This window comes from Zeus faber (assembly GCF_960531495.2).
Source record: "Zeus faber genome assembly, chromosome: 13".
In the NCBI taxonomy this organism is placed as follows: domain Eukaryota; kingdom Metazoa; phylum Chordata; class Actinopteri; order Zeiformes; family Zeidae; genus Zeus; species Zeus faber.
The window spans coordinates 29,674,717-29,685,760 of record NC_137198.1 but is presented as its reverse complement, the minus strand read 5'-3'; the positions used below and the strand labels follow the sequence as shown (position 1 = coordinate 29,685,760).

Here is an 11,044-nt window from a genome sequence, read left to right as displayed (position 1 = left end):
GCAACGGGACACCAGAGACTTGTGGCAGGAGCTGCAGACTATAACAAACTACAAGAGCAGCTCCTCCCCAGCCAAGAGCGTGGATGCCTCCCTCGCCAACACACTGAACTCCTTTTATGGGCGGTTTGAGTCTGGCAGCAACACTGCTAGCTCGCCGGCTAATTGGAGTTCCACCGCTGGGGATGAGCGCGCACTCTGTGTCCAAGCGTGATGTCAGGAGGGCTCTGATGCGGTGTGAACACCAGGAAAGCTGCAGGGCCAGATAGCATATCTGGGCGAGTACTGAAGACCTGTGCTAACCAGCTAACCCCGGTGTACACTACAATACAACTACAATTTTTTTTAGATTAGATTAGATTAGATTAGATTCATCTTCATTGTCACTAGCAGAGTACAGGTACAGAACCAATGAAATGCAGTTGACGTCTTACCAGAAGTGCAAAAGAAGCATTTAAATACCAAAGTGCTATTTGAGTACAGTGTTTCTGTGCAGTTATGTAGGCAAAAGAGATGTATTATGTACAACATTGTAGGGTTATAAATACAGGTTTGTCAGGAGTATAGGGGGATTATGTACAGAGAGTATAAATACACATTTTATATCAATACTATATATATACATGTAGTATATCTATGTATATTGTGCAGGTTTTGGTCAGGTTATGGAATATAGAAAAAAAGTTAACTTAAAAAAAGTATTGTGCAGTTTTTTGTTTTTTTTAGTTTTTTTTTAGGTGATAGCAGCGCAAGGGCAATTGATGAAACAGTGCAGTAGTGAGTGTAAACAGTTATACAGTGCAAGCCAGTAAATGTAAACATGTGAACATTGCAGAAAGTATATTCTCCCTGGCTGAATCAGTGGTCCCGTCCTGCTTCAAGAGGTCCACTGTCATTCCTGTCCCGAAGATCGCCTCTCCAGCCAGCCTGAATGACTGCCGTCCGGTGGCCCTCGCCTCGGTGGTCATGAAGTGTTTCAAGAGGCTGATTAAGGATTGTGTTTTCGCCTCCCTTCCCCGCACCTTGGACCCGTTGCGGTTCGTGTACCAGCAGAACAGATCCACGGATGACGCGGTCTCCCAGGTACTGCACATCACGCTCACGCACCTGGATGCCCAGAAGGGGGCCTATGTGAGATTGCTGTTCATCGATTATAGTTCAGCTTTCAATACCATAGTCCCCTCCAGACTAGCTGTCAAGCTGAAGGAGCTTGGACTGAATACTCCGCTGTGTGCCTGGATCCTGGACCCTGGACTTCCTCTCAGGCCAGCCCCAAGTGGTTAGGGTGGGGAAGCACATGTCCAGCTCCCTCACTCTGAACACAAGATCCCCCCAGGGCTGTGTCCTCAGCCCCCTACTGTACAACCTGTACACACATGACTGTGTGGCCAGGTCCAGCTCCAACACCATCATCAAGTTTGCTGACGATACCGTTGTTGTGGGTCTGATCACAGACGGCGATGAAAAGGCCTATCGCAAAGAGGTGGCTGACCGTCACTCTGGTGCCAGGACAACAGCCTCCACCTGAACGTCAGCAAAACTAAGGAGCTGATTGTGGACTTTAGGCGTGGATTACAACCGAGGACGCACGCCCCTTGGTGATTAATGGGACTTCTGTTGACACGGTGAGCAACTTCAAGTACCTGGGAGTCCACATCACAGAGGATTTAACATGGACTTTACAAACAAACACTCTGGTGAGAAAGGCGAGGCAGCGTCTTTACCACCTCAGGCAACTGAGGAAATTCCGGGTCTCGGTGAGAATCCTCAAGTCCTTCTTCTGTGGAGCATCCTGACAGGCAACATCACTGCCTGGTTTGGGAACTGTACTGCTCAGGACAGGCGGGCCCTGCAGAGGGTGGTGTGTTTAGCTGAACGTACCCCTGGAACTACACTTCCCTCCCTGCAGGACTTATACACAAGGAGGTGTAGTAGTAGAGCACGCAGGATCATGAAGGATCTTCACCACCCCATCAAAGGACTGTTCCAGCTGCTACGGTCAGGCAAGCGCCTCCGCAGTCACGCAGCGAGAACAGAGAGATGCCATAAGAACTGTCATTGCTGACCTCACCAGGGGTCCTCACTGAGCCACACACATAGGCTCCACTGCCTTACTGTACTGTATGTAGCATACTGTACAGCATACTTTGTCACGGTTCTGGGTTGTTCGCTGTTACCGTATTGCTGCACCGTACTGTTGTATACTGTGCTGTATATCTCACATACACTACCTCACTTTATTCACATGCCACTTTAATGCACATATCTGTGTAATCATAAATAGCCTATCCCATATACATAAGTCTATCCCATATACAGTACATAAGCCTATTCCCTTTATCTATTTTGTACCCCCACCCTGCATTACCTTTGAGTTATTATTTTATTTGATTTTATTTTATTCTATATATTTTTATTTTATCCTATAGTATTCGACTTACTGCATTACGTTTTAGGAATCAGTTAGTTGGTCAAGTAGAAATTCTTAGATAGCTACTGTGTTCAGTCTCGGACATATTGTGTGTAATCACCGTTGCATTGACATTTCACTGCATACTGTATATGTATGAAAGTATGAATATGTTTGTGACGAATAAACCTCTTGAATCTATTTTCTACCTTTATTGCGTCGATTAAAGTGGTTCAAAACTGTCTTCCTTTTCGTCTGGATATCGGACCACATTGTACACCACCGTTATACTCTCCCGGCTTCAAAACCCTGTCGCTGTCGTTCTCTCCATCCACTCACCCTCCAGGAATACACAGACCTTTCCCAATTCATTCGCCTCCTCACACCCTGGAAATGTACACAAATATTGTAAATGATATTGGTGGGTACAACAAGTACAACAAGACAGTCAACAGTGGGCTGAATAAAGCTTGAATAAATTGGCCGGGTAAGAAGAGTGTATTAGAGCGCTAAGAGGTGGACTGATACATGTCATGGTCATGTGACCATATCACCTGCTGTTCAGCAAAGACGGGACTTATTATTAAGGTGCTTGTTAGGTGTATTAAGGTTTATAAAATATGTTCGACAGTGCTGCCAGAGTCTGCTTGAGTGGCATTAGTAAGAACTCAAGATTGAAATGAAGGAAGGCTGCTTGGTTTCTCCTGCGGCTGTTCGACAACTAGAGTCTTGAAGCAGTGAAGAATGCTACCCTGATCAAAGGAAAAGCAATGAACATGAAACCCTTCTCCCAATGGTCGACACGGCATGAACGGCCCAAATCCAAGCTATAATTTGTCCTCTGCTGTGGTGACAAAGCCTGGCAACTATTGACCAATTATTGCTTCTACTGCATTAAAAGATTTGATCTTATTTTAAGGGTGTGTGTGTGTGTGCGTGTTCGTGTGCGTGCGTGTGCGTGTGCGTGCGTGCGCGTCAGTCGGTACAGGCTGCTGGAGTCTCGCCTGGAGGAGACCGTCCAGCAGACCATGAGGATAAAAGAGGAGAAGATCTCCTGTCTCGAGCGGAAATTACAGGAGAGCAGTGCGCTCGACGCTACACAGCGCACCGAGCTAGCTGCTGTGAGGAGAGAGACACACACACACACACACACACACAAACAAACGAAAATACAGGGATAGAAAGATTTTTCAGATGCACTGTACAGGTTACAGTTGGAAACAATAAACACAACAAACTCAATAGTGAGTTTTTTTATGTACTTATACTTTTTAGGATAGCTTTCTATTTGTTCACCTTATTATTCCACTGCCTTATTAAAACAACCTCGCTGAACGCTTTACTATTGAGAAACTTCTTGTTACTGTACTTTTCAAAAACAGTCTTTTTTATCAAAATGTTCTGCATGATGTGTATGTAAAAATCTGTCATTTTCAGTTCTAAATGTTTAATATGCGTTGGTTGTAGTAAAGTTGGACTGACTTTCCCTTTCCTCTGCCACAGGCTCGTCAGGTGGCCTGCACTCTGCGCCAGGAGCAGGAAGATGGCCACAGCACCCTGGGACCCTCGGGCCGGTCCCAGGTTTCAGCGACTGCTGAGCTGCTACGAGTGAAGGATCGCCTCATTGATCTGGAGAAGAACGTAAGTCTCAGAATGTATCTGCTGAATGCAGTGGCTGAGAATTCAAGGATCACAAAGTCTGGTCCTGCCATGTTTTTTTCTCCGGCCATGCCCTGAACTAGCTGTTTGGACCATTAGCAATTAGCAACCATTAGGTTGATTAAAAAAAATACTGTCAAGACCCAACCACCTGTCATCCTATGATCATAGTGTGTCCGAAAACTACTTATATACTATTTGGCATGGCAAATTAACAAGTTTTTATTTTAAGACAATCAATAGCAAATCTGAAGAATAAACTCATAAATTTGAATAATGTTAGCCACATATTGCTCCTTTAATCGTTTTAAAATATATTTGCTTTCATGTGACTTTCCAAACTGTCCCATCTCAAGATTCAAGATTCAAGATTTTTATTCAAGATTCAAGATTTTTATTTGTCACATACATATACATTCTTTCATACATATATGCAGTGAAATGTAATGCAACGCACCCGGTGATAGCACACAATATGTCCTAAGTAAAAAATTCCTTTCTAATAGACCGACTAACTGACTCCTAAAACGTAATACAGTAAGTTGAATACCTATAGAATAAGATAAAAATATATAGAATAAAATACAATAAAAATAAAATTAAATAAAATGGAATAGATAGAGGGAATATGCCTATGTATATACAGATATGTGCATTTAAAGTGGCATGTGAATTAAAGTGGCATGTGAATGTGAATAGTGTGAGGTAGTGTTTGGGATAATACAGCACAGTATACAGATAATACAGCACAGTACGGCGCAGCAATACGGCATCACGAACAACCTTGAACAGTGACACAGTATGCGTTACAGTATGCTACATATAGTACAGTAGGTAGTGGAGCCTATGTGTTAGGACCCCTGGTGAGGTCAGCATTGACAGTTCTTATGGCTTGCGGGAAAAAACTCAGTCTCAGTCTCTCTGTTCTCGCTGTGTGACTGCGGAGGCGCTTGCCTGACCGCAGCAGCTGAAACAGTCCGTTGTTGGGGTGATGAGGATCCTTCATGATCCTGCGGGCTCTGCTACTACATTTCCTGGTGTATAGCTCCTGCAAGGGGGGGGGGGGGGGGGGGGGTGTAGTTCCAGTGGTACGTTCAGCTGAACGCACCACCCTCTGCAGGGCCCGCCTGTCCTGGGCAGTACAGTTCCCAAACCAGGCAGTGATGTTGCCTGTCAGGATGCTCTCCACTGCTCCAGAGTAGAAGGACTTGAGGATCCTCACCGAGACCCGGAATTTCCTCAGCTGCCTGAGGTGGTAGAGACGCTGCCTCGCCTTTCTCACCAGCGTGTCTGTGTGTACAGTCCATGTTAAGTCCTCTGTGATGTGGACTCCCAGATATCTGAAGCTGCTCACCCTGTCGACAGAAGTCCCATTAATCCACAAGGGCGTGTGCGTCCTCGATTGTGATCCACGCCTAAAGTCCATAATCAGCTCCATCTGTCTCTCTGTACATCCGTTTGGCGTCCCTCACCGCCCTCCGCAGATTGTACGACGCCGCCTTGTAATTGTCCATGTTACCAGATACAAGACCGTCGTTGTAAGCGGCCGTGCGAGCATTCAGAGCGCAGCGGATGGATTTATCAACCCATGGTTTCTGATTTGGAAATATCCGAACTTTCACCGTGGGAATGATATTATCCGCTAGCGTAGTCACAAAACTTACTACAACCTCCGTAAACTCGCTGACGTTACCTGAACTTGATTGGAACATGTCCCAGTCTACGTCAGTCAGAGCGTCCTGAGGCGCAGCCTCTGATTGGTCCGTCCACCGCTTCACTTCCCTCGTCATCACCAGATCCTGCGCGATCAGCGGCCTGTAAACAGGAACCAGCGAGATCGCGGCGTGATCTGATTTCCCGAAAGCAGGGAGCGAGATGGTCTTGTATCCGTTCTTGTAAGGGGTGTAACAATGGTCCAGAGTTCTGTCTCCCCTGGTGGCACACGTGATGTGTTGGTGGAAATTAGGCAGAACTTTTTTAAGGTTGGCCCTGTTAAAGTCCCCAGTCACCACCACAGCCGCGTCGGGATGTCTGTTCTGAAATCCGCACAACACATCGTACAGAACCGACAGAGCTGCGTCGGTGTCCGCTTGCGGTGGGATATAAACGGCTGTGATGATGACCGTGCTAAATTCCCGGGGGAGATAAAATGGACGGCATAGGATGGTCAGCTGTTCCAGGTTCGGCGAGCAGGAGTGGGAGAGGAATTTGGTGTTGTTGGCGTTACACCAGCGGTTGTTTACCATTAGGCAGACGCCTCCACCTTTGGATTTCCCCGACTCCCCCGTTCTGTCGCTGCGGAACACGGAGAAGGCCTCGGCTGGACGTATGGCTTCGTCCGGCACCACTGGGTTCAACCATTTTTCCGTCAGGCAGAGGACGCAACAGTTCCTCGTGTCTTGCTGGAATTGAATCCTCGCTCGAAGTTCATCCATCTTGTTCTCCAGGGACTGGACGTTAGCAAGAAGGATGCTTGGCAGAGGTGGACGGTGTAGTGGAAAAAACTGCATCTAACAATTAAACTGAAGAAGAGAAGTTCGAGAGAGTCAAGGTCTGAAGATATAAGACTTTATTATCACTTGCAAGAAGTGACAACAGAATCTGAGTTGGTTTGGCAAAGAACTGCCGAGCCGCTCATGGACTCCTCCTTTTAACCTCTTTCTGTTGGTAGAGAAAGTACATCTGTTTACTCAATTAGGATCCCTTCCTTCCTCCTATACGGTCAATAGTGCAAAGAAGCCATTTGTCTGCATTCTTTGACATCAGTTACAACAACAAACCTCCCGACACTAGTCCAGGCCACATTTTATGAGGGGATGTTTGCATTCACACACCTTCCCATGTCACATGGCCCACAGTCAACAAAGCACTTATTCATGTCTTTGCTGACCCCTGTCTCACACACACTTACTTCATTCATATAGCATATGGGCAAGATAACGAATGCTCTTTCTTATTTAATGGTAGAATATAATGAACATATTTCTTTTAAATGTACTAGTAAATTTCTCCCATATATCCCCCCTTTGGGACTTATTAAGTCCCAATGTCAATTACCATTATCTTTAATAACCCAAATTTACAAATGACTACTTGCCGGACTGCTAGATAAACGAACAGTATTCACATTTGATTACCTGGAAAAAACGTCTTGCTTTCTTATCATCACAGGAATTTCAACCTGTTTCAGGGTTTTCAACCTGAACCTTCTACTTAAGCAAGTTAAAAAAGGTTACCAAATGTGCGATACCCTATAAGTGTTTCAATCCTCTGAGTTGGTACCCATAATGAAATATATAATCGAATATAAAAACATGCAATACAAAAATTAAAAGTTAACATAAAAACCTTTAGCATACCTATATCAAATTGCATATTATTGCAAAACATCTTAACATGAGTACAAGTTAACTTAGTAAATCACTTAGCATAGTGAGTTCAGTTATAAATGTCATGTAAGCGGCAGCCTGTTATTTAAGTAGAGTCTTGCATGTGTTGTTTCCTCTATAAATCGTGAAAAACATCTAAATCATTATCTCTCCACAACCCATAACCTAGATAAACATCATATGAGTACTTCAACAAATGCATAACACAAAATTAAACAAACTTTCAGCATGCATTGAAAGTCATCCTTACAGGAAGTATGTAACACAGAATAAGAAATAAAACTTAAATTCTTTCAACATGCATTGTCGTGGATGATCAGGTGATCTTCATGTATTGGTGTGCTGTATGTTTGTGGGGGGTTTTGGGCATTATTGTAGTCGTTGCTTCAGCTTTCATCAGCCTCTTCATGTCCGGTTATTTGATGAGTTCAGTGTTCATCCTGCTTAACAAGGGTGTGACCCACATGGAGAGGTTACTAGCACAATCACATGTGAGCCTCCTCAAGGCCAGGTCAAACCTTGAATTTCTCCCCTTCCATGTCGTCATCATCCCCATATTCACTCTGGCTTTTATTCCCAACATATTCCCATTCTAATCCTTTCTCCTCACCTATGCCTTTGGACATAAGGAACATTTGCTTGTTTAGCCTAGATTCTATCATGGACCTTAGTATTGGAATACAACAACAAAAAATCAGTCCCATCATTGTGAATACAATCAAAAGAACTAATCCTATTTGAGCCAATATTGTTCCCCATTTTCCCATACGCAGTTCTAGCCATGACATCCAATCATTCCCATGTCCCGCATTGTCTTTAACCTCCTGTCTTAGCTTTTTAAGTTTATTCATGGCAAGTGTGAATGTTCCGTTCGGTGAAGTATTATTTGGGATAAAGGTACAACACATTTCGCCTATGAGTTCACACACTCCTCCCTTTTCCGCTAAGAGCCAATCTAATGCTTGCCTGTTTTGCCAAGCCACAGCGCTTGTGGCTTCCAACTGTTGACCTAGGGCGGATAGAGCATCATCCGTATAGTTGATAAATCGTTGTTGATTGTAATAAATGTAGTTAATCCATTCTGTGTTTTTTACTAATCCTATCATTGGCATAATGGCTTCAAATCCTGCAGCTACTTCGTTCCTGGCCTTGTATATGCTTGGTATACCTCTGGGTTGTCCTATTTCATCAATTTTAATTCCCTCATCCGGTTTGTATTCTCTTTTTTTCCTATCTAATCTATTGGTCTTTAAATTTTCGACATCCCTGTCTAATGCCGGAAGTAACACAATTTCCGTTACGACTCGTACTCTTGCACACCTTCCATACCATTGCACAGGTAGCATGACACGAATAATTTTGGTCCCACAGATCCAAAAATGGTCTGCTATTACTTTATCCTGCTCTAGTAGTACACCTTCATACCACATGTTTGCCATAAATGATTCTGCTGCTATTCGGGCAGGGTCTGTTGGATGTTTATCACTTTTTATCATCGGTGGTGGGCTTTTGTCGGTCTCATACATGGCAACATTCCAGATTGTCTTACATTTAGCTTCTTCCATATAGCCCACATCTACGGCCTTATCTAGCTTTTTGTCGTTTTGATAACAGTCTAATCCTTCCTCTACGTAAAAATCTGTTCCTACCGGAAGTGTTGCCTTGCCTACTTCGTGGGTCAGAGTTACATCCATTTCTATACATTTGTTCATTGTAATTCCCACAGGCCAATTTTTGTGTATCAAATATTGGGAAAACCTTTCTGTTCCTAGAAACATTAAACATCGTAGCGGACACAACTCGTAATGATATTGATTCTCGTCCCAGGATATACTCGTTGTTACTCGTAATTTATTTAGTTTGGCTAGTCCTTCCATCACTTCCTCCTCTGTTCCTTGAATCTGTTTTTCGTTGGTTCTGCATTCTTCCCAATCATGTTCATAGTTCACTACGTATGATGCACTTTGACGATTTTTACTACATAAATAACAATTATCTGCATCTATCTGTTCCCCAGTAAACCTAACCCATTTGTACCAGCTATTTCCTATTGCTTGATCATACAACCTGTCTACAGTTATTACTTTAATTTTCCGTTTGAAGTGATCAGATGTATCTTGTTTAACAGATATATCCTGTTTTATGGCTCTTGTTGTTTTATTTGATCTTTTTTCAGGATGGACATCCTCTATTGCTGTCGCCTCTGTGCTTAAGACATTTTCTCTTGGAGCTATTGTGGTGATTGTCCCTTCCGTCTGAAAAATGGATACGGCATCATCTGTTGTTATCACACTACCCTTTACGGTGACGCTTGTTATATTAGTATTATTATTAATTATGTCCGAATCCATAGTTAATATTTTATTTGCCTTGGTCATATCATTATTCTCTTGTATTATACAAGAGGCATTTTGTCTTAATAAGGAAAATATTTTTGTATCTTAAAGGTTACGTATATTTGGAATCTGCAGTTTCGTAATTTCTAATCTGTAGTGGTTTATCTCATAGTTCCATTGATTTGTAGGTTCGACTGTAAAACACCAGTATGCATGAGTCTTTGAAATACTTATTTTGCATTGTTCTTGTCCCCAGATAATTGGTTTGAACTCCTTGAGCATCATTACCGCACATTGACGTTCTCCATCTGCCATAACACTTAAGATAATTTGTTCATTGTCAAATTTTACTTCTTGTGGGGTTGTTTCAATATGTAAGGCTTCTCTCTCTGACCTCTTTTTCCTTACACTATTTACTTTTCCTGAATACCTCGGGGCTAGCCTTTCCTGCAACACTGTCATGTTTTCTCTGTTGTTACCATCTGATTCCTGGTTGTTCCAGGTCTGCTCTGTTAGTGTGATTTCATCCTTCCTCTGAATCCGTCCTTGGGCCACTGGGGTCTGCCCAAAGCCGTAGAGGATCAGGAACAGCTTCATCAGCTTCAACATCATCATCATCCTGGCTGGGCTAGGTCTGGTCTTGGGGTGGTGGGTCAGTATCGGGTGCGTCTGCATCCGACTCCTCCCCACTCTCTTCCCTCGTCCTGGGTTGCGCAGCTTTCGTGCAGTGGTTGAGGTGGTACCAGGTGGAACTCCCTTCCACCTGGATGGCAGTTGGGGTTGCATTGGTGACTTTGTATGGTCCTTCTCTCCTGGGCTCGTTCCACTTTCTCCGGAACACCCTTAGGTACACCTGGTCGCCTGGTTCCATCCCCCTTGGTGGGTCGTCTTCTGGTTCTGGTACTCGGTTCTTCTCCTGTTGGAATATATGCTTATGTATGCCAGTTAGTTGCTTGATATATTCTCTAATTTCTAATTGCAATTGTTCCAGTGGAGGACCCTTATGGGGTCCTCTGAGGTTAGGTGCAGGCATGGGTCGACCCGTGAGCATTTCGTGCGGAGTTAAATGTGTCATTCTGTTAGTTTGCATGCGATAACTCATTAGTGCTAATGGGAGTGCATCTACCCAGTTCAATTTAGCACTTGCACAAATTTTGTTAATTTTTGTCTTGATTGTTCCATTCACTCTTTCCACCATTCCTTGTGATTGAGGGTGATACACACAACCCAATCTTTGTTTGACATGTAATTGC

At 43.7% G+C, this 11,044-nt stretch overlaps 1 protein-coding gene across 1 annotated transcript in view; it reads left to right on the top strand.

The window, feature by feature from the left end:
* ccdc88c (coiled-coil domain containing 88C) overlaps positions 1 to 11,044 on the top strand; it is a 108,920-nt gene that overhangs the window by 55,468 nt on the left and 42,408 nt on the right. The window contains 2 exon segments of the mRNA XM_080012181.1: positions 3,387 to 3,528; positions 3,911 to 4,048. Of these exon segments, the coding sequence (XP_079868307.1) occupies positions 3,387 to 3,528; positions 3,911 to 4,048 (280 nt within the window).